We start from the raw sequence: 25,082 nt of genomic DNA on the forward strand, positions 1-25,082 counted from the left end.
TAGACTGGGTGGAGGACCCTGTGAGCCAAAGTGGGAACAGGGGTCGGAAGGAGTCAATGATCCGTGATTTCTCTGTAAAAGAGCTGGCTGCCATTGGAGATCGATTTAGGAAAAAAGCAGGGGAACATCATCCCCAGCTGCTGAGTCCTCCTGGCCCAGCTGTGCTTTCTGCTCCCACTGCTGCTTCTATCGAGCTGGCTTCTCCTGCTCCAGTTACTCATGATGAGGTAAAACAATGGGTTAAACAGGCTCTTAAAGATAACAATAGCATGTGGTCCTGGAAGCCCCCGAACCCTTCTGAAGCCTGAAGGTGTGGGCAGGATTCCCGTGTCTACTCCATCGAGACACGGCACACACACGGGGATCTGCGGCCCTACATACCGTTAACAATCCACTGGGGTGGGGGTAATGATCGCCAATACTTGGCTTTGGTCGACACCGGTGCAGAGCACTCGGTGATTCCTGGTAATCCCGACCTCTGGACTGGACCGGCCTTTCGAATAGAGGGGTTGGGAGGAGCGGTCACCCTGGCAAAGGAAATAAAAGTCTGTGCCATGGTGGGTGATAGCCCTTCCCCTGTCTGGTTACATGCCCTGGTGGCTGCTACTGACGAGTGTATCCTGGGTATTAATATGTTGGCCGGTATGGCCCTTAATACTAGCCAAGGGGGATTTGAATTTGGAATTCGAACTATTACAAAAAAACTAGTAGTGGGTCAGGCTAAGTGGGATCCTGTGATGGTGCCAGCCCCCATGAAACCAGTGTGCATTCCACAATATCATCTCCTTGGGGGGCAGGAAGAGATTACTGCCACCATCGATGCTCTGCAAGAAGAAGGGGTAGTGAGGCCCGCAACGTCGCCCTTTAATAGCCCTGTTTGGCCGGTCCAGAAGCCAGACGGCTCCTGGAGAATGACAGTTGATTATCGTTTTTTGAACAAACATGCCCCACCACTTGCTTCAGCAGTTCCGGACATTGTCACCCTTATTGAAAACATTGCTACTGGGAACTCAGGAACATGGTATGCTGTCATTGATCTCGCTAACGCCTTCTTCAGTATTCTTATAGCTGAGGATTCACAGGATCAGTTTGCCTTTACCTGGAAGGGGCGCCAGTATACCTTCAACCACCTTCCAGTATCGCCTTCCCTCTCAATTCACCATTATATTGATGATGTGGCCTCCTGGAGCCTCTGGCAGAAACAAGAGGGTCGCCGAGTCCCACTGGGATTCTGGTCACGTACCATGCCCGAGGCTGCCACTCGTTATTCTGTTTTTGAACAACAGTCACTAGCCTGTTACTGGGCCCTGCTAGAGACTGAAAGAATGACAGGTGATGCAGATGTTCAATTGCGACCTGCACTTCCTATAATGAATTGGGTCCTGGCTAATGATGCTAATCTAAAGATCGGGCGGGCTCAGCAGTCTTCTATTGTTAAATGGAAATAGTATATTCAGAGTCGTGCGACCAGAGGGCCTGAAGGGGTGGGCCGCGTACACGAACAGGTGGCTTACCATCCCAGGTCAGGAACTCACTTATCGGAGGAGGGGGATGGTGGCTCCAGTCAGTATGATGAGTTGAAGGCAGTCACTTTACCACTAGATCCCCATGATCACCCTCTTCGCCTGTTTACTGATTCCTGGGCTTTGGCTAATGGACTTGTGGTATGGATGCCTGATTTGCAAAAGAACAACTGGATGATACATGACCGCCCAGTATGGGGCAAAGAGTTGTGGCAGCTGTTGTGGGATGCTTCCCACCATCGAGTGATAACCGTTTATCACGTTGATGCCCATACCAATATGGCGACTAACATGGCTCAACATAATGCAGTAGCAGATCAGCTTGCCACTATCAGCTGTGCTGATACCGTCCCCCTGGCTCGATGGGCACATGAACAGAGTGGTCATTTGGGGGAGAAGGGATCAGCTATGTGGTCCCGTACACATGCTTTATCCGTCCATCAGGATGATGTCCACATGGTCGTACGTACATGCCCAGAATGTCAGCTTGTGAAGATCCATACCGTTCCACCTGGTCCGCATGGCTGAATAAAACGGGGTGCTCACTCAGCTGCGGTCTGGCAAATTGATTACATAGGCCCCATGCTAGAGTGTATGGGTAAATATTACGTCCTAGTAATGGTTGACACCTTTTCGGGCCTGGTTTTTACTTTTCCCACCAAGACGGCTGACCAAGCTAGCACTATCCAAGGACAAAACCATTTGATTTATCGTTATGATGTTCCAGAGGAGATTCACTCTGATAATGGCTCGCACTTCTCCGGGAAAGCAATCTGTGATTGGGCAAATGACAACGGTATTTTATGGGTCCACCATATTCCTTATTACCCGCAGGCTGCCGGGTTAGTTGAACAAATGAACGGCTTACTGAAGGAACAAATTCGTTTGTTAACATCACTGGGGACCCAGAAGGGATGGTGCCATGTGCTGCAGCAGGCAGTCGACAATTTGAATCATCGCCCTTTAAAAGGATGATTCCACCGACTTCTTCACGCTCCTGAATTACAGCCTATTCCAGAGGAATAACAGTCATTGCCCCCCATCCCCGAACTAGAGAATGTTGGACAAAAGGTATGGGTGGCACCACCAGGTAGTGGCCCTCCTGTAAAAGGGGAAATAGTGACACCTGCCCAGGGTAACACTCGGTGGGTAGCTATTGAGGGAGAGGATGATTTAGTCTGTTTAAACACTGAACGCTTATGGTATCGTGAGTGACATGTGTCAGGCTTCTTTGTTCCAGGTTCTCCATTTTACACTCCTGGTGATCTGGCTTAACAGCTGCTTTGATGCCAGCAATTTGATTTGTAATGTCGAGGACGTTCCAAGGGAGTTCCCCGTGGGAAACACGGTCCAATGCATTACACCAAGGAAGTCCTCGGTCACCAGCCTCAAGTGCAGCTTATATAAATATGTTATTGTTCAGCATGTTTCAAAATCTGTTCGTGAGCTCCAGTATCTGGGTATTGTGGCCAACAAGGATAATTTGAGCCTTGGTTGGAATCCTTTCTCATGGCTAACTGCTACATTTGGGGGAGTGGGCCACACTATCCTCCGTTGGTTGCTCGCGTCATTGCTTATTTTGTAATTGTTATTTTGATTTCTCTTTTTTCGCTCCCTCTGTACTCAAATACTGGTTAGGCCTCGCAAATGACAGATTGTGACCAAGGGGTGGAATGTAATGGAGGATTAAAACCATGTACCCAGATGCTTTTTGCTTATGTGGAACTGACGACACTGGGTCCACACGCAGGTCACCTTACTTTCAGAACTAGCAGATGTAATTAAACTCAGCCATGGGGACTTATCTGAAGATACACTTTGAAATGGAATTCCACTGTGAGGCCCAGGGAAAGCAGTTGTCAAATGTAACACTCTGAAATTGACGAATTGGTCACAACCCGTCTTGCTCGAGAAGTTTTAATAAGTCTTTGTATCTACGAGATAAACCAGGAAATTATAACATCCTGGTTCCATAATAATTAATCTTCTAAATTGTAGAATGTAATGTTCAGTTTTGATTTTGACTGACAAATATTAGAAGGAGTAGGCGCATGATTAATTGTTTTTGGGGTATATAAGCCTGTGGTCCTGCTGCTGAAGTTTAGACTCTCCGAGGGGTGGGAACACCCCTTGTCAAGAAGGAAGAACAGCCAGAGTCCGAGCAACGTCCCGGTCGGGGGAGGTGGAGAAGCTGCTACCAGCGCCCTGACAACCTACTACAAGTGTGCAGTCGTTGCCTCGCTTCGGCAGTTGGGACCAGTCCAAGCGTTGATAAGTATAGTTGGGAAGGGCTTGCATATTGTAGTGTGAAATCAGCTTTTGAATTAGTAATAAACATTTGTATAAACTGAACTGCTCTCGGTGTGTGTGTCTATTTTCTTTCGGTGGCTCAAACACTGTGACCAATCTAAAATGAACAAAATGAGAGGTATAAGTTTACCCAAGACACATGGCTTTCCACTTGAGCCCTCCATAGGGGACCTTGTGAAACGCTTTATTCAAATGTGTATACACCACATTCACCTTCTTACCTTTATCAATTTCCTTTGTCACTTATACTTTTTATAATGGCAGTATGTTTTGCGGAAACTGCCAAAATGTTTGGCCTGGAAGTCAGCCTGAAGAAAACTGAGGTCCTCCATCAGCCAGCTCCCCACCGTGACTACCAACCCCCCCACATCTCCATCGGGCACACAAAACTCAAAACGGTCAACCAGTTTACCTGCAAGGATGCAAGGATCGACAACGAGATAAACAACAGACTCGCCAAGGCAAATAGCGCCTTTGGAAGACTACACAAAAGAGTCTGGAAAAACAACCAACTGAAAAACCTCACAAAGATTAGCGTATACAAAGCCGTTGTCATACCCACACTCCTGTTCGGCTCCGAATCATGGGTCCTCTACCGGCATCACCTACGGCTCCTAGAACGCTTCCACCAGCATTGTCTCCGCTCCATCCTCAACATTCATTGGAGCAACTTCATCTCCAACATCGAAGTACTCGAGATGTCAGAGGCCGACAGCATCGAATCCACGCTGCTGAAGATCCAACTGCGCTGGGTAGGTCACGTCTCCAGAATGGAGGACCATCGCCTTCCCAAGATTGTGTTCTATGGCGAGCTCTCCACTGGCCACCGAGACAGAGATGCACCACAGAAGAGGTACAAGGACTGCCTAAAGAAATCTCTTGGAGCCTGCCCCATTGACCACTGCCAGTGGGCTGATATCGCCTCAAACCGTGCATCTTGGCGCCTCACTGTTCGGTGGGCAGCAACCTCCTTTGAAGAAGTCCGCAGAGCCCACCTCACTGACAAAAGACAAAGGAGGAAAAACCCAACACCCAGCCCCAACCCACCAATTTTCCCTTGCAACTGCTACAACCATGTCTGCCTGTCCCGCATCGGACTTGTCAGCTACAAATGAGCCTGCAGCTGACGTGGACATTTACCCCTCCATAAATCTTCATCCGTGAAGCCAAGCCAAAGAAGAGAAAGACATAATGCTCAAGATAACCTGTTGGTTTGCTCGCAGAAGAACACTTCCACTGACCCAGCTATTTTGCGACAAATAAACAAACTAATTTCTTTTTTTTTCAAAAGAATCAAGAAATTGCAGACAGGAAAGAGAGAGAGAGAGAGAGAGAGAATGGGAGTGGAATGGTGCTTAGAGAATGAGTGGTACATGGCAATTCTGTCTGAGTGAGGGAATTTCAGATTATACGATTATGAGTACATGCTGAATTTGAAATCCAGCACCGGGATTTTACAGTGAAGAGAGGTTTATACATTGGTACAACTCTGCATTCTGCTTATAATACTCGGGAAGTGGAAACCCAGTCTCAACATGTAATCCCCAATGAGATCCTCATTCATCCCATGAGCTAATAAAGAGTTACTTCACAATCATCATGAAAGGTCAGAGCAAGATCTCCAGTTTAATTGAATTCCTTGTTTCTTTGCATCGTCGAGCAAGTCAAAATAGCAAAAAGCAATAGAACTAAATAGTCCAACGTATGCAATAGCACTTCACAAAGTTTGAAAGGAAAACTTGCACATTTCTGTGGTGACCCTGAAGAGTTTGCACAATGGAGTGCTTTGTTAAGTGCAGTCAACATAATGACTTTGGAAATGCAAAAGGCAACTTTCAGACAGTGAGATTGAGCAAGATGTTTGGGCAGATACTTTGCTGTAATTGATGTTATTTCAGGGATAAATATTGGTCAGGACACTGGAGGTAAATGGTGCAGGAGTGCATGAGATAGTGCCAAGGAATATTTTATATCCACCAGAAAAACACATAAATGTTAACTTGTTATTGAATATGTTTCTTCTTTCTTTCTTTGGCTTGGCTTCGTGGACGAAGATTTATGGAGGGGTAATGTCCACGTCAGCTGCAGGCTCGATTGTGGCATTAAGCACCACTGAAGTGGTAGATGACTAATGGTTTTCAAGTTAATCGATGCCTGTGAAAATCTCAGTAAATTACTTCTTACACCTGACTGACTGAATGTCTCGTACTGATTTCTATATCATCTCGCATAATATTTCTATGGAAGCTTCTTAATGATTCACATCTTAGAATAATTTTAGAACATATCTGAAGAACTGTGAAGAAAAAATTGGAATCAGGTACCAAGTTCCAAGACTTACTCTCTTTGTCGATGGCACAAATTCCATAAACCAGAATGAGATGCTTGTGGGAAACTTGACTCATAATGCTTGCTGCCTCAAAGAATGACTATAATGGTAAAAACATTCAGATTTTAACAAAATTGTATTTCATCATGGAAGTTACAACAGACAAATTTTGTCAACAACCCCCAGCCACAATACTCTCCCAAATACAAATTCTCCAGTTCTGGTCTCTTTAGAATCTCTTGATAATTGCCTCCTTTACAACCTGGAAGTCCTTCCCATCTGTGGCTTGTCAATCTCTGATTCATTTCTTCTCAAAGTACAGTATTTTGATTGTTCCGTGCAAGGGAAATAATCTTTCATCAACTTATTAAATTTCTTTGAAAAGTTGTCATATTTAATTTTTTTACTTTAGCTTTAATTTAATTTAGGCATACAACATGGTAACAGGCCATTTCGGCTCACAAGCCCATGATGCCCAATTAATCTACAAACCCTGGTACATTTTGAAGGCAGGGAGGAAACCGGAGCACCTGGAAGAAACCCATGCAGACACGGAGGTTTCCTTACAGACAGCGCCCGATTTAAATCTTGGTTACTGGCGCTGTAACAGAGTTGCGTTAACCACTAGGCTAAGCATGCCACCTTTATGAATAAGTACATTCAACTTTGCGTGCGATAATCAAATTTCATATCTCACTTGACTAATATCTCCAGAAAACTTTTGATAAGCTTTAGCATCAAATATAATTGTGATGCAGGAGCTAATATATGGGCTCACAGAAAATAGAGAGTAGGCACAACTTGCTCTCCAGATTCCAGAATCTGCAATCTCTCTTATGTTTCCAGTGACAAGTTAGGGAGATAGACACTGACAAAGTAGCTGAGGATATTGGATTGAATATACTACTCTGAGGAATGCCTGTAGTGATTTAAAAATAAACAAGATGTTGGAGGAATGCAGTCAAGTGAGCTCATCAAGGTGATTTTAACTTGCACATATGTTGGGCAAATCAATTTGGTCGAGGCATGTTTGAGGAAGACTTCATGGAATGTGTCCTTGGTAGCGTTCTTGAAGAGCATGTAACTAAGCCGACAAGGGATCTGGTCCTGTGCAATGAGAGTGATAAAATTTATGACCCTCTCACAAAGAGTGATATGCTGTGATTGAATTTCTCATTCAAGTGGTTCAATTTGATCTGAAAAGCAATGTTTCATTCCTAAATAAGGGAGTCCACAATGGGATAAGGGAAGATTGGCTCGTGTAGACAGGGAACACAGGCTATATATATAGAGGGACAGTTGAGGAACAGTAAAACATTTTCAAAGTGATTTTTCATTGCCCTCATAGATTATGAAAGTAAACCAGGACAAGTATAAAAGACATTTTTAGAATTGTTCAAAACAGAAAAGGGTTACAAAACCTGAACAGAGGTTCTTAGTAAGATGAAAAGAAGGAATTAATATTGGGTAATATAGAAATAGCTGTGGCTTTGAGTGACTATTTTGTGTGTCAGTCTTCATGGTGGAGGACACATCTAACATGCTAAAGAGAGATGTTGTGGATACGATGGGTGGTGAGGACCTCCATGCAAACTCCAAGGTGGTGCTAAGCAAACTGGTGAGGCACAAGATAGATAAGTCCCTTGATCCTGATGGAATGCATCCCAGGGAATGCTGAAGGAAAGGGCAGAAGTTATAGTAGAAGGGCTTGTGATAATTAACCAGAGTCCTCTAGAATCTGGGCAGGTCCCAGAAGATTGGAAAACTGCGAATGTCACACATTATTTAAAAAAGGATGTAGGCAAAAGCTAGGTAACTATAGGGCAACCAATACTTCAGGCCTGAGCCCTTTGTTAGGTGCTTGCTTTAAGTCGGAGCTGTGAAAATGTTTAAAGTTATCATTTAGGAAAGAAAAACAATATATCTGGATAGACTGGTCTTGAAAGATTTTGGCTGATTCTGCTCAACCCGCTGAGTTCCTCCAGCAGTTTTTCTTTCCAAGTTTCAGCATCTGCAAACTCTTGTACCTCCTATAGTGACATCCTGAGGCTGAAATGATTAACCTACATTATTCTTTGTGTGAGGTATGAACCTCAGTATGTTCCTTTTGATGCCCAGATTCAAATGATGTCACACTCCCAGGCACTGCTTTGATGTAAAAGGCAATCACTTTCACGTCATCTCTCACATCAATTTGTTGATCCAAGTTTAGACAAGGGTTTCGATGGGAATCTCAGTTTTAACTTTGCCAGTGTTAGAAAGTGGACTGCGAATGTGGTAATGAGTGGGATTAGATGTTTATGTACTTGACAAAGGTGGGCAGCCTTCCACTTGCTGGGGCCGATGCCAGTGTTGCTACTTTCCTGCAACAGCTTGGCTTGGAGCACAACTAGTCCTCGAGCAATATAATATCATACAATCACATTCTGGCTAATAAGTATACTTGAACTCTAGTAGTAACACAAGTCTTAATTTCTCTGTCTAACAAAATCTCTAACTTTTAGTTTGGACATTTCCAATTAATTACAAGCTAAAATTTTTATTTTCGAAGTCCTGTATTCCTCTGACCTTCTGTGTGGTGATGAGTTTTCTGGGATCACCTGTTTAATTTAATTTAGATGTACAGCACAGTAACTGGTTATATCGTCCCATGAGTCCGTGCCACCAATTTACATATAATTAACCAGCTTTGAAGGGTGGGAGGAAACTGGAATCCCTGGGGAAAACCCATGCAGACATGGGGAGAAAGTATAAAATCCTACAGACAGCACAGGATCTGAACCCTGATCCCCTTCGCTGGTGCTATAAAGGAGTTGCGCTAACCGCTACGCCAACCATGCCACCCAAAGACATTCTGAACATCCTAACCAAATTAGTCTATATATTTCCTGCCACTATATGATTCCTTTCTTTATCGACCATTAATGAGAATCTCAATTGACCAGAATGAAAAATTAAGGGGATCACCTCAGAGTAGTTTCTGTACGATGAATCCAGTACTTTCAGTAAAACCTCCATATGGTAGACATCATTGTTTGCATTTCCCTCTCTCATTCCTTTGAAGATCTTTGTAAAGGTGCCTTGACCCAGACTTTCGCCCTATTGTAAATAAAGCAAAGTCTGACCATGAGCTCAGCATCTTTCCCATGCTCACCTTGATCTGGACAAGCTGGAGGTCGCAGCATTCTCTTGTTCTCAAATATCAATAAAATGGCAACATCATGCACTTGCAGCTGGATTGACACTGATCACAGGACAAAAACGTATACATTTCTCATGCAACAAAGGATGTTCAAATCAGGAAAACTAAGCAAAATTTACCATGCAAAAATGGACCTGCTGCTGAATTGGCCATGCTCGTGTTTTTCCCCTGCTTGTGGTATCCTACCCTTCTTCATTTCACACCATCCCCATATTGTTCTATTGCTTTTTCGTTCTGTGTTTATCCAGCTTCTTCTAAAAAAATTCAGTGGGAGTGAGCTCCATATTTTCCTTGCATTATGGAATTCTTAATTGGAATTCATGGCGACCTGACAGTTCGGAACCTTCCTTCTGTGTGACTAAACTGTCCAAGGGACATCTTAAATCAGAGTTCCCCTTCTTTACAGAGAGTCTGATATTCTGAGTCAGTTGACATGATCCACCCTTGTTTAGAGCATATGGTTTATTGGAGTCAGGAACTGTTGGGCACAGCTATAAATTTAGGATATTTAGGTCATTTCTTTTATCCAAAACTTGACAGTTAATTCTTGGCACAGCTGACAGACTGCAAAAACTGAGCTTTCTCCACAAGTATGATGTGCCCTCCAATAACACACAAACTCCAGCAGGTGCTAGCATGAGAGACCAACCATCTACTTCTTGCAGTGAATGATGTCCCTCACATTCCTGATCATTCCTGCTCTTTGATCAGCTGCAATGCCCTGGGTCACTGGCAATGATCTTCATATCCTCACTGGGGACAGAAGTACCAAAGGACTGCAAATGTTGTTCCCTGATCAAGTCAGTGAGTAGAAATAACCCAAGAAATTATAGACCAGTGAGTCTTACTTCAGAGGAGTGCAAGCTGTTGTAGAAGATGCTGACAGACAGGATTTACAAGCATTTAGAGAGGCATAATCTCATTAGGGATAGCCAGCATGGCTTTAGCAGGGGAAGGTGTATCTCACGAGCCTGAATGAATTCTTTGAAGATGTAACAAAGAATATTGATGAAAGGAGATGTAGTTTATATGGATTTGATAGGATTCCCAAAGCAAGGCTCCATCAGAAAGCCTCAAGGCCTGGAATTCAAGGAGGCCTTGCATTGTGGATATAGATTCCCCAGAGAAGGCAGGTTGTAGATGGTTAATAATCTGCAGGCTGTAGATGGTAAGTGACCAAACTGGTACCCTTCATCTTTGATATTTTTCTAAATAACCTGGATGAGGAAGGGTAAGGAGGGGTTAGTAAGTTTGGGGATGACACAAAAGTGGATAGTGTGGTGGATAGTCTAAGAGGGTTACCAGAAATTACAAAGGGGCATTGATTAAGTATAGAGCTGGGCTGAGAAGTGGCAGATGGGTTTAACCAAGAAATGTGCAAGGTGGTTAGTTTCAGTAGGTCAAATTTGAAAGAAGAATAAAATGTTAATGGGAGGATTCTTGAGAAGCATGGACGACCTAAGATATGTTGGGATCCATGTCCATAGGTTCTGCAAAGGTTGATAGTGTTGTTAAGAAGGCATATGCTGTGTAGGTCTTCATTAACTGTGGGATCGAGTTCAAGACAGTCGTATAAGACTTTGGTTAGACCCTGTTTGGAATATTGTGTTCAGTTCTGGTCACCTCACTACAGGAAGGATATGGATGCTATAAAAATGGAGCATATGAAGTTTCCAAGGATTCTGCATGGATTAGAAAGCACGCCTTATGAGGATTGGTTGAGGGAGCTTGGTCTTTTCTCCTTGGAGCAATGGAGGATGAGAGGTGACCTGATGGAGGTGCGCAACATGATAAGAGCCATTGATCATGTGGATGGCCAGATGCTTTTTCCCAGAACTAAAATGCTAGCACCAGGGAGCATAGTTTTAATGTGCTTGGGAGTCAGTACAGGAGAGGCCTAAGAGATAGGTTCTTTGTAGATGCATGGAATGTGCTGCTGGCCACAGTGGTGGAGACAGGTACAATAGCTTATTTTAAGAGACTATTAAGTACATGGAACTGAGACAAATGGTGGATTATATAGAAGGAAAATTCTGGGCAGTAGTCAGAGCAGGTTCAGGTATACCCCACTTTATGAATACTCACTATATGCAAATTCGTAAACCTCTTCTGTACCCCTTCCAACGTTATGAAATCCTTCCCTTTGCTAGCTGACCAAAACTGCACACAATATATCTTTAACATAATATCCCAACAGTTGTATTCATGCCTGACCAATTAAAGCAAGCACCCCAAATATTTGTTCACTACTCTGTCCATACATATATAGATATCTATATATAGATATCTATATATAGATATATAGATATCTATATATATATATATATATATATATATACACACACCGACATCCTTTGGTCACTCTGCTGCAACACACTCTTCAGGGCACCACAAACTGTGTAAATCTTACCCTGCTTCAATTTACACAAATTCAGTACCTCCTATTTTTCTGCCTTGAACTGCATCTCCCATTCCTTCATCCAGTTCCCATCTGACCTGTAACCTTCTTCATTGTCCATCGTAGCATTCTTTATATTGTTGTGTCACCAGCAGGGCCACAAACACTTTGTACAAATAATCTGTGTGCATTACAGAAAGCAATGGTCCTCCAGGTCCTCTACAATCACTTTTATTATTCCTGGAATTAAACACTTCCTGTATTTTGACAGACTCACCCAGATCAGCTCCTCCTTCTTTACTTTGTGGAACATCATCTGATTGACGTTCCTTCTCTGCATAGCAGACGACAAAGGTAGGTTAGATGACCAGTTACTGCGAATGATAATCAAGTTGGACTTTTCTGGGAGGAGAGAAGAAGAAGGTAGGGATCTCCACTAGAGCACAAGAAGTTACATCATGAGATAACAACATCTGGGTAGAGAGCAAAAACCAATCTGCTCGTGGAATTCAGAGGGTCGAACAGCATCAGTGAATGGAAAGGAATTGTTGATGTTTTGCGATAGAACCCTTTGTAAAGACAATGAGTGTAGAAGGGAGATTGCCAGGGTGGGAGGGGCTAGAATTACAACAGCCTGGAAGAAGGGTGAGGTGATCTGTTAAGCAGAAGAGAGAGGGGAGCACCTCTGTTTTTCTCCAAACCACCCTCAACATTTCTGCCCCTTTCATACCACATCCATACAGATTTCCCTCTGGTTCCGTCCTCTTTCACCCACATGCCACCAGCATTTATCCCATCTGTCCTGCACCTCTTACCCTAGTAGCCGCTCAACTTTTCAGATCCCAGCATTGGTAACCTTTGACTCCAATTATCGCCCCCTCCATCCTACCTGACTTATCTTCCTCACCTGACCCCTTTTTTTCTCTGCCTCTCTCTATCCGTCTCTGTCTTCCCATCTGCCCATCATTCTTCACCCCTCCCTGTATGGCCAGTCCCCCATTGGCCCCTGTCCAACCCCTCCTATCCTGTCCTCATTATACTGGCGATCTCCCTTCTGCACTCTCAGTCTCGATGAAGTGTTTCAACCTAAAATGTCATCAATTCCTTTTTCACACCTTTGCTGCTCGACCCACTGAATTTCTCCAGCAGACTCTTCTTCTTTTGTTTCAGATTCCAGCATCTGCAGTCTCTCTTGTGTCATCTGGTGGAAGAGCTTGTCCACTGCACGATCTGCTTTGATTTCATTCAGAAGAATTCTGTTACTTTACTGCTCAGGTTTTGATGGAAATCTCCATCATTGCTGTCAAATGAAAAACAGAAAGCAGGCAACATCTTTCAAACCTTTCAATATCCAACATTAATCCTTGAACTCTTCATGGAAAGTTCTCATGAACTCACTCATCATCATTTCATCCTGACAGTAAATGTTGCAGAATTGCATTAACGACAGGCAATATTGTGTGATCAGTCCAATTGGAGAAACACCATTGGTCATAGACCACCAGGCAGAATAACAGCCTTTCACTTCTTACTTCTGTCCTCTATGAGCCAGCCAATTTTAAATCCAATTGTAGATGCCATGTATCTGAATCAGCCTAGTGTGAGGGACCTTGTCGAATGCCTCACTTAACTCTATGGAAACAACGTACACCATCAACCACCTTTGCCATTTCCTCAAAACACTCAATCAAATCGGTCAGACATGACCTGCCCCTCACAAAGCCATGTTGACTGTCCCAAATCTGACCATGAGTAAATGTGTATAAATCCTATCCCCAAGTATTCTTTCCAATAGTTTCCCTACCACTTATGTGAGGCTTAATGACCTAAAATTTCCTGGATTATCTTTTTTTTTCCTCTCTATTGAACAAAGGTACAACATCAGCCACTGTTCAGTCCTCTGGGACCTCTCCTATCACTGGTGAGGATCCAAAGATCTTTACCAAGGCCCCAGCAATCTCTTCACTTGCCTCTTTCAATAACTGGGCGCGTATCAATCAGGGGCAGGGAACGTCCATCTTAATGCTTCTTAAGAGACACCACCTCTTTCTGGATCTCAGAATGCCCTAAAATATTCTCCACATTATGATCCCTATCACTGCCCATGTCCTCTTCCTTCGTAAACACCAATGCAAAGTATTCATTTAGTATCTCACCAACTTCCTCTGACTCCAAGCATAAATTCCGTCCTTTGTTCTGACTGGTCCTCTCTTCTGTCTGGTCATCCTCTTATTTGTAAACATAAAATGTCTTGAAATTTTCTTTAATCCTGCTTACCAAGCACACTTTCATGGCCTTCTTAATCGTCTCGAGGACTTTCCTGCAATATGTATGTTCCTCCAGGGCCCTGTCTGATTGTAGCTTCCTGAATCTTGTGGATACCTCCTTTTTCATCTTGACTGTTCATGGCCACTCTCGTCATCCAAGATTCTCTCACTTTGCCACCCTTTTCCTTGCTTCACATTGGAGCATGCCAGTCCTCAATTCTACTCAGTTGGTCCTTAAACAACTCACACACATCAGATGTGGGCTAATGGGGGCCATCAGTGTAATCCTATCAATTTGATCCTCCTTTTTATTCATAAATTCTATGCATAAAGCCTCACTGGATAATTTCCTGGGATATCCCCTCTGAGGGCTGTTATTGTGTTCTCCCTGGTCCATTTTTTGTAAAGTTGGACAATGACATCCCTGTTATTATACTCAATATCCCAGATAGTGAAGGCAAGTATCTCATAAGCTTTGTTCACTATCATATCTATCTATGCCGTAACCTTCTTGGATTTTTGTAACCCAAAAGTACATCATAAGACCATAAGATGTAGGAACAGAAGTAGGCCATTTGGCCCATCGAGTCCACTATTCCATTCCATCATGAGTTGATCCATTCTCCCACTCAGCCCCTCTCCTCAGCTTTCTCCCCATAATCTTTGATACCTGCATTATTCAGATGCCTATCAATCTCTGACTTGAATACATCCAATGACCTGGCCTCCACAACCACCCGTGTTAGCAAATTCCAGAGATTCACCACTCTGGCAAAATAAATTTCTCCTTATCTCTGTTTTAAATGGGATTTAATTTTATCTGTGATTGTTCTGCCCAATTTACCAACTCATCAATATCTCCCACAGCATATGACCACCTTTCTCACTCTCACCATTTTTTGTGTGATCTGCAAACTTGGCTGATCAGGGCTCCTACATTCATGTCTAAACTCTCGAAATGAATAACAGTCATCAGTCCTCATTTTCATACTAGTGGTCCAGTCATAAAACCACTCTTGACCTTCACGCTCTGACACCTATCACAGAGCCAGTTTTCCAGTTTGGATGCCTTAAGGTCTAACTCTTTGGACATCTTCCCATGTGGGACTTCCCATTTGGAACAGTGCCCTCACTGAGCTCTTCAATTTATATAGTTTCACCAAAAAAATTGAACCAAATTTGATGTAAATATACATAAGTGCTGGAGAAACTCAGCAGATCCTGCAGCATCCAGAGGCCGCAAAGGTGTAAAACCAACATTTTGGGCCTGAATAAAGACACCATATTTGCTGTCCTATAATCATTGGGCACCTGACTTGTTGCTGGCAAAGAATTATAAAATTCTGTCAGGGCCCCAGTAATCTTCTTCCTTCCCTTCCATAGTAGCCTGAGATACATCTCATCAAGCTCTGGTCATTTATCCATCTTTAAGCCCACAAAGTCCCCTGATACCTTTTTTGATTTTAATGCAAACATGTTCAGGAATATCCGCACCCCTTCCTGAATTATCCAGCTACAACGTCTACAATAAAGATTTCTTCCCTTTATCCTCTTGCTCCACATACAGATTGGCACTTTGATCTGTAACAGGGCTTACTCTTTCTTTGGTTGCCTCTTGCCCTTATCAAGTTTATAAAATGATTTTCTTTAATCTTGGTTGCCTTTATTTTCCCTCCTGATTTGATTTTTAAGTACTTCACTACACTCTTTAGACTCCGAAAGTGTCTCACCATGCTTCGTTCCCTATACCTGTTATATGTTTGCACTATCCTCCCCTCAGTATTGTTCATCATCCAGAGTTCCTTGATTTGCTGTCTGGGCCTTACTTTTAGGAGAACACATGGAGAGTATTCACTAGTCACATTGATACAATTCATTTCTGTTAGCCCCAGTTTAGATTCATAGGGACATGGAGTCTTACAACACAGAAGATTCCCTTCAGCTTAGCTTGTCCATGACAACAATTGCCAATCTTGCTTTATGAGATGGAAATTGGTTTTAACCCAATTTAAGACATTAATTTTCAAACCTTAGATCACTACAGCACAAAAAAAGCCCCTTCAGTCCATTTAGTCCATGCTGCTATTTTTCCACCATAGACCTCCATATCCTTGCAGCTATCCAAATTTATTTCAAATGTTGAGATCTAACCCACATCCAGCACTTCTACTGGTAGCTCATGGAGGTCCCGGTGGGAGATGGGATGGCCCCATGGGAGATGGGGATGGTCCCGTGGGAGTTGGGGATGATCCCGGTGTGAGATCGGGGTCCCAATGTGAGATGGGGGTCCCTGTGTGAGATGGGGTTAGCCCCGTGGGAGATGGTGACAGCCCTATAGGAGATGGGGGTCCCAGATGGAGATGGGGACAGCCCTGTGGGAGATGGGGACGGTCCTGATGGGAGATGGGGACGGTCCCAATGGGAGATGGAGGCCTCCAGTGGTAGATGGGGACAGTCCCAGTGGGAGATGGGTGAGCGATGAACCTCTGCTCAGATATCTACAGCACCTTTAAATCATGTGACACTACTCAAAGTACATCCAGGAATGTTGCCCATCCATATTGACCCCCATGTGGTGACATTAGGATGTGAGTTAGGGATTTTAAATACCTCATGGGACAGACAAAGGAAGAGGCAGGGGGGCATGAAAAGGAATTCAAGTGTCAAAATTTGGAATAGACTGGGCATTTACCTTTGGGTCTGGGTGGGCAGCAGGTGTTGAGTTCGATGCTGATTCCCTCTGTCACAAGTCCGGTCATCTGGTAATAGTTCAGCAGACTCTTCAAACTCTCAAATTGCCATGGTACACCATCCACAACGTAGTTCTCCCCCTTTATAATCAAGCAGTCCTTGTAATCCTTCCCAAACTCTGTCTGCAACCAATGAAATGAATATCAAAATTGCACTAATTTATTGGTTGAATGATATATGGGAAAGTGAATTGTCAAATCACTTAACTGGAGCCTGGCTCAGGCCTCAGGCTTCTGGATGGAAGTCAACTGGACAAAACGTATATTGAATTTGTGGCAGTTTCCAGGTTAAATAGAAGCAATTAAGAAGTGAGACTAGGCTCTTCTTATTGTGAATCACCCTTGCAAACCAACACAGGACAGCAAGGAAAGCCTCTCCATATCACCTCCTCACCAACCTTCACTGTGTGAAATGCCATCTTGCTTCATTCAGCCTCTGGTTACTGCTTCGTGGTCTTTGTCTGATCAAAGGCACTCCTCAATGCCTCCTCTATTTAATACATAGAATGGTACAGCAAAGGAACATGTCCTTACAGCTCATTCTGACCATCCCATCGTCTGCATGAGGCTTCTATCCCTCTTTTTCCTTCTCTATCCAATTACCTGTCCAAATGGCTTTTACACATTGTATCTGATAGTACTGCCTCCCCCAACACGTCAATTAAAATATGCACATATGCTGTGTGAAACTCTTACTCCTGACCCCACTGATCAAATCCATCTGCAGAGGGCTGGGGGAGAGATGGGGTGCTTTTTCCACTGAGGCTTCATCAGTTCTGCCCCATTCTGATTTGTCATAAAATCATTTTCATGGTCCAAAAATGAATCATGGTAGAAACTTCATGATGAATTTCTCATTGCTGAATTGTAATGTTTGCCCATTGCTGCACCTCCCTGACTGATGTACGTACAGTATGCAAATCGATCAAAGGCTTTTTGCGCATCTCACTCAGTTGCTATGGCTACAATGCTGGTCAAATGCCATCAGTGTCCATTAGAGCCAAAACCTTCACCAATGTTTAGAGTTGAGCTGATTGGAGAAATGTCATTGTGCAGAGGTCACAGTGGATTCACAAAATAAAAATAATTTGTCTCAAATTGTCTCACTCAACTTACTTCAACACAAATGGTCAGGAAGTATGTGTTAAAATCCTTGGGGCTACAGCGCAGGATGAAAAGACCTTTCCTGTTTCCCTGCTTCTTCAGCTTGGACACCGCAAAGTCAGAGCTGCCATGAAAGAAAATGATAATTGAAAATAAAGACAAGCCAAGTTATTGCTTGGACCCTTCAGAGGGCCAGAGTGGAGTAGCTGGTTTAGGGAGGAACAAGTTTCTGCCATGGGTTCTGTCATTTCAATGATTTTCCCTTAATGTTTTCCCAAAAACTTGAATGTTGCTACTTGGCGAGCATTTTGTGCCCCTATTTAAGTGAGTGTGTCAGAATGGAATAAGGATTGGAATGCCAGTTTGCAAATTACTTCAGCCTTGTTAACTTATCCTTTGGTCTCCACCGCTGACCGCAGCCCATACCTACACACTGGAATTCCATCCCAAGTCCTTGCTACTTCCTGTAATATTCTGTTTAATTCCAACTATTGATTACATTTGGATGCTCTGCCCTAATATTTCTAATTTATAAATTTTAAATTTAGATGTACAGGCCATTTTGACTCACAATCCTGTGCCTCCCAATTATACCCAATTGACCTACAGCCCTGGCACATTTTGAATGGTGAAAGGAAATCCGAGCACCTGGATAAACCTCATGCAATCACAGGGAGAATGTACAAACTCCTTATAGACAGCATTGAATTCAAACCTGGTTCCGATCACTGGTGCTGTATCAGTGTTGTGCTAACCGCTACACTAACAGACTCTCCCTGATATATCTCATGATTAAATTCTGCATCAATTTTTGTTCCTCATTATGATGCTGTGAAACATCAAGAAACATTTTACTGATTAAAAGTGTCATATACATGAAAATAGCTACTTTTGCTTTCATGTTGTGATCTACAAAAAGATAAAATTTCACATGCATCTGGTATGATCCCATATGCTGCCCCAGATCAAGCAGTGCTTCCATTAATCAGTTTGGAAATCCATTGATCTTTTGCAGAAGGAACTTCTCATGAATTCTCTTTTCCATGAACTAGTTGAACTGAATTTATAATGTTGGAACTTTGGGAAAAAACACAGCTCTCCAATCTTAGCCCAGGTAGAAATTAAATCCACGCCCAAATGAAAAGGCCCAATATTCAAATACTGGGCTCCACAGTTTCTGTGTCCAAGTCCTGTTGTAACAACTTCCATTTATGTGGTTCCTTTGATGTAGCAATATGTCGTAAAAGAAATTTAACGGGGTGCTTTCATGAAATTTATAGAACTATGCAATTTATAACTCCACGCCACTTAAGGAAATAATTGGCAAATCACCAAAGACTTGGTCAAAGAGATAGATTTTCAGCTGGTTTAGGGAGGAACAAGTTTCTGCCATGGGTTCTGTCATTTCAATGATTTTCCCTTAATGTTTTCCCAAAAACTTGAATGTTGCCACTTGGCGAGCATTTTGTGCCCCTATTTAAGTGAGTGTGTCAGAATGGAATAAGGATTGGAATGCCAGTTTGCAAATTACTTCAACCTTGTTAACTTATCCTTTGGTCTCCACCGCTGACCGCAGCCCATACCTACACACTGGAATTCCATCCCAAGTCCTTGCTAAATGAAAGGAGAGGTGAGGGTAGAGATAGAGTCAGTTAGAATTAGAGAGGGGATTCTAATGTTTATAGCCCTGGAAACTGAGAAGTACCTGCAATGGGGAAGCAACACAAATCCAGGATGTACAAAAATTTGGAAATGGGGAGGAGACAGAAAGATTGGTCAAGCTTGAGGAGGAATAGAGAAACAATGTACATAAATGATTTGGAAGAGTGTAGTGTAGTGTGCCTAAATCTAAGTTTAATGATGAAACTAAATTGAGTGGAAAAGCAAATTGTGCAGAGGATATGAAGAGACTGCAGAGAGATATAGATAGGTTAAATGAGAGGGCTAGGGTCCGGCACATGGAGTACAAATGTTGGCAATGTGAGGTTATCCACTTTGGAAGGGAAAATGGAAGATCAGATAATTTTTTAAATGGCAAGCAACTGTAGCATGCTGATGTGCAGAAGGACTTGGGTGCACTTGTGCACTTGAGCATTGGCCTTCATTGCTAGTGATTGAATTTAAGAACAGGGAGATGATGCTGCAATTGTACAAGATACCCGTGAGACCACATCTGGAGTACTACAATGCAGTTTTTGTTTCCTTTCTTCAGGAAACAAGGCTTAAGGCTTTGGAGGCAATGCAAGGAGATTCACCAGGTTGATTCCAGGGATGAGGGGTTAGTCTATGAGGAGACATTGAGTTGTCTGGGACTGTACTGGCTGGAATTCAGAAGAACGAGAAAGGGTCATGTAGAAATGTATAGAATTATGAAAGGCATAGATAATATGGAGGTAGATAAGTTGTTTACATTGGTAGAGGAGACCAGAACTAGGGGACATAGCCTCAAGATTCAAGGTAGTAAATCTAGGAAAGAGATCAGGAGGAACTGCTTTCCCAGAGGGTGGTGAATCTGTAGAATTTGATTCCCATTGAAACAGTGGAGTCTACCTCAGTAAATATATTTAAGACAAGGTTGTATAGATTTCTACATAGGAAGGGAACTCGGAAATATGGGGACAAGCATATAGGTGGAGATGAGCCAATCATTAGATCAGCTATGATCACATTGAATGGTGGAATGGATTCAATAGGCCGGATGGCCTGCTCCTGCACCTATTTCTTATGTTCATGTTCTTTTGTAAGGGAGAGTATAGACCCAGAAAGGAATTGAAAAAAAGAATGATCATTTTATCTTGAGCTATTGGCAAATTTGGGTATGCCGTGAGCAACAAGGACAAGTGTAATGGTTGAGCAGCGCAAGGATTTAGGGCAAATATGACAGGAAAATTTTGGATGCTTGTGGATATTTATAAGGATACAAAGAGATTCTGGGAGAATACAGTGTGTGTTGTGGCAAATTTAATGGGCATCCAACAGGATGCTCCACACAAAATAGGGCAAAGTTGGAAACTGCACTTCATAATTTTTGACGTTATTGATCTCATTGATAAACGCACTAAATAGGTGGCTGCTGTTTCTTGACACAAGCTGAGAGAAAGACAGTAAAATACTGAGATATTTACTGCAAAATCATTCTCCAGCAGCAATGCCACCATATGGTCATGGCTTCAATATGAAATCTACTTCTGAAATTTGGTTCCATCGTCTGTAACAGAACTGAATTTCAGAAGAATGCAATGCAGACTCGATTCTATGTTTTGTATTTAGCATGGATGACCAAGGATAATTATTTTCTCTCATTGGAAACCATATCCCTGGTCATCATAATAGGTTGCTGGTAAATCATTCAGTCAGATAGCAGGAAAAGGTTAGTTCTCTACTTGTTCTTTTGGAGGAGGATAGAAAGTAGAAGAAACTGAAAAAGAGTGCAATGGTCTAACGGCAAGTTCCCTTCTGTAAGGAATTAGACCTCTCTCATTCCTAGAACATACGTGATAGGTCCATGACAATTGTTCTCAATATGTTCCAACAGTTTTGGAGGAGCCACTTCTTTGCAGAAGTAATGGTGAGCGTCGGCAGTCAATCTGTAATAGCCATCAATAAGGGCGACAAAAGATAGAGCATCTCTCAGAGTGGGAAACTCTGCCTCCTGCAAAGTGGAAAGCGTGAGACAACTATTAGACAAACTTAACACAGAGATAGGCTGAATGAGCTCACAGTCTGCAAAGCCATGCGTAATGGGAACAATGTATCTGGACCCCTCGGTCTCTCTGTTCCACAACACTGTCAGGCCCCTGTTATTCACCATGCAAGTCCTGTCCTGGCTCTTATCTAAAATAAGCACATCTGCGATCCCTTGTAAGCTGAGATAACCTTTCTCATTGTTCATGATACCACCAATTTTAGTGTCATCCACAAAGTTACATCATGCCCCTACATTCTTATCTGGATGGTTAATATAAATTGTAAAAATTAGAGAGCCTAGTGTCATCACACCACGTCATGACCTCCAGCCTGAAAAATTACCCTTTACCATCACCCTCTGTATCCAATTGGCCAAGTTGCCCTGGATCCCACATGATCTAACCTTCCAGACCAGCTTACTATATGGAACCTTATCAAAAGTTATTTAATGCCCATGTAGACAATATCTGCCACTCTGCCCTCATCAATCTTCTTGATCACCTCTTCCCAAAAACTCAATGAAATTTATGGGGCATGTCTTACCATGCATAAAGTCATACAGACTTTCTCTAATCAGTCCTTGTCTTTGCAAACATGTATACATTCTGTCTCTTAGAATGCCCTCCAATAATTTACCTATCACTGACATTAAGCTCACTGGTCTGAAGTTTCCAGGCTTGCCCTGCACCCTTTCTTAAATAAAGATACAATGTTAGATACCCTCTAGTTTTTCAGTAACTCACATATGGCTAACAATGATGCAAATAGATCTGCAAAAGCTCCCACAAGTTCTCCTCCTACTTCCAAAGAAGCCCGAGGATCTGCTTGATCCAAATGTAGCCTAACCAAAGTTTTTCCACAGCTGTAACATGTTTCCAACTTTTATACTTCATGACCTGACCAATAAAGGCAAGCGTGCCCAACACATTCTTTGCCGCTCTCTCCACTTATGTTGCCAATTTCAGATAGCTGTGGACATGCACCCCAAGATCCCTCTGCACAAGGTCCCACGGTTGATTGTCTACTTTTGTCTTGCATTTGGCCTTAAATGCATGTTTTTAAATTTCTGCTTCCTTTGCCAATCACCTTGAATTCATTTTATCCAGCCACAAATCCTCCTGCCACTAGAAGCTATTTCTCTTTCTCTGCTCAAGGAGTGATTGCATTTGAGCATCTCCTCATCTCTTTTATTACCCAAAGTAACTGCTATCAAGATCAGTTCAGACTCTTATTTGTCAGCACAGACTTTCACATATCAGGGGTCTTTTTCAGGCAAGGTTTGTAAGAAGATGTGAAGTATTTATTTTTCTGGAGGGAAAAATGTTGAATTTGTCAAAGGCTCATTATACTGATGCATGGAATTACCTATTATAAATGTGCATTATAAGAAAGAAGCACTTCAGTAATGTGTTTTACATCTACCAGGCCTGCATTGGAGTCAATGTAGTAATTTGAAAAAATGGTGCCCCAACGTTAAAAGGGACAGTCGACCTCTGTGAAGTAAAATCTCCAAGCAGTACAATGTTTTGTTAGTGGTGTTGATTGAGGGATACATATTGGCTGGAACACAACGGAGAACACCCCTCTCTTCTTCAAACAGCACAATGGGATCATTTAACATCTCCTGGCAGAACCTCAATGACTGTGTAGTTTTCGCTCTATTGCTGCTTTAGAACATTAATGTAGGTTCTTATAATTAAGTCTCGATGCAGAACCTGGGACCCACACAGTCACACACTGCTCGTTCCAAAAAATTACCAGCTTGTTCCTCTCATTAAAACTCTGAAACAGACAAGCACTGAGTAGGAAATGTTATATTTTAATTAAACTTACCAAAACCTTGTTGTCTTGTTTAGTAAGTGTGACAATTCGCCCCTCTTCTAAAATGTGATCTCGTCTAGCTTGCTTGAGAGTGATGTCAACAATCTCTGGGAAGTCACAAAAGGGGCGCCATTGCTAAACAAGAAGGTAAATTAAAAGAGGGAAGTACTTTACTCCCTTCATTCAGGTCAAGCATTCACTGAATCTAATTACGACAGCTGTGTTGAGCATACCACCATACGCTTTTGTCCACCAATAAATTCCAACCAACTCTCAGCCACAAACTCTTGTGCTGAGGCTTTGTCATTCTAGTTCCTGTCATGCTGGTTCCAAACGCCCCACAAAGAGGCTGCAAAATGTCACTCCCTCTTGAGTGACCCAAGACTATCAAGGAGTGATATTAGATTTTGGTCCACTGTCTCATTTGTCTGGATTAGACCCTTCAGACAGACAATAGTTGGATAGCTTCAACTTAATGCAACTAACTGTCCATCTAGAATTTCTACAGTCACAGGGGCTGGTGTGAGTGGGCCCTAAAATCCTTCAACCTTTAACTCAGGGCATGCAATCCCATTCTTGTTTCAAAGAGGGAACTTAGGTACTGGAACTACACTTAATAATCACCAATTTAGACACATGAGCTAAGCTTAATTCAGAGTAAATTCAGAATCTCAAGTCTAAATTCTTGTGATTTTCTTAAGAGAAATTTTTGAATATTGAACTAATATAAGAAATAGGAGCAGGAGTCGGCCATCTGGCAACCTCTACTGCTTTCTTGGGCAGAGAATTCTACAGATTCACAGCTCTCTGGGAGAACCTGTTCTTCTTCAACTCCATCCTAAATCTACTCCCCCAAATATTGAGGCCATTTCCCCTAGTTCTCATCTAACTCGCCAGTAGAAATTATTTTTCAACCTTTGTCTTATCTATCTCTTTCATATTAGGAGACCATTAAATAGGTACAAGGAACTGAGAAAAATGGAGGATTATGCATTTGGGAAATTCTAGGCAGTTATTAGAGTAACTTATTTGGTCAGCACAACACTGTGGGCCGAACAGCCTATCCTGTGTCATAGAGTTCTATGTTCTATGTTCGGTTCTATTTCTATAAGGATTATAGAACGCTACAGTTCAAAAAGCAGACTCTTCAGACATTCTAGTCTGTGCTGACCACTATTTCACTTGTCCCACTGACCTGCTCCCACTCCATAATCCTCCAGACCTCTCCCATCCATGTATCTATCCAATCTATTTTTAAACTCAAGAATGAGCCTGCATTCTCCACATCAAATGGCAGCCCATTCCACATTTCCACCACTCCCTGAGTGAAGAACTTTCCATGAATATTCCTTCTTTCCCCTTTCCACTTAAAGCTATAACCCCTCATATTTATCTCCCTCAATCTGGAAAATGTCTACTCTCATCCACTCTGTCTATACATAATCATGTAAACCTCTATCAAATCTCCCCTCATTCTTCTTCGCTCCAAGGAATAAAGTCATAACTTGTTTAATCTTTCCCTCTAACTCAACTCCTGAAGACCCCGCAACATCCTAGTAAATCTTCTCTGCCCTCTTTCAATCTTATTGATGTCCTCCTTTAGTTAGGCGACCAGAACTGCACACAATATTCCAAAGTTGGTCTCACCAATGTCTTAAACAACTTCAACATAACATCCCAACTCCTTTACT

The 25,082-nt window shown here is 42.6% G+C and overlaps 1 protein-coding gene across 1 annotated transcript in view; it reads right to left on the bottom strand.

Annotated features, from left to right (window-relative positions):
• Positions 1–24,778, bottom strand: part of LOC138756840 (tyrosine-protein kinase JAK2-like) — a 61,940-nt gene extending 37,162 nt beyond the window's left edge. Inside the window, exons 1-8 of the mRNA XM_069923231.1 lie at positions 24,587–24,778; positions 23,404–23,526; positions 21,378–21,535; positions 17,896–18,007; positions 16,722–16,902; positions 12,040–12,164; positions 9,130–9,261; positions 6,175–6,262 (exon numbers count right to left, since the gene is read on the bottom strand). Coding sequence (XP_069779332.1) covers positions 6,175–6,262; positions 9,130–9,261; positions 12,040–12,164; positions 16,722–16,902; positions 17,896–18,007; positions 21,378–21,535; positions 23,404–23,526; positions 24,587–24,778 — 1,111 coding nt within the window. The remainder of the gene's footprint in view (positions 1–6,174; positions 6,263–9,129; positions 9,262–12,039; positions 12,165–16,721; positions 16,903–17,895; positions 18,008–21,377; positions 21,536–23,403; positions 23,527–24,586) is intronic.
• Between the last annotated feature and the right edge of the window lie 304 nt (positions 24,779–25,082).

Source organism: Narcine bancroftii, chromosome 3 (assembly GCF_036971445.1).
Source record: "Narcine bancroftii isolate sNarBan1 chromosome 3, sNarBan1.hap1, whole genome shotgun sequence".
Taxonomy (NCBI): domain Eukaryota; kingdom Metazoa; phylum Chordata; class Chondrichthyes; order Torpediniformes; family Narcinidae; genus Narcine; species Narcine bancroftii.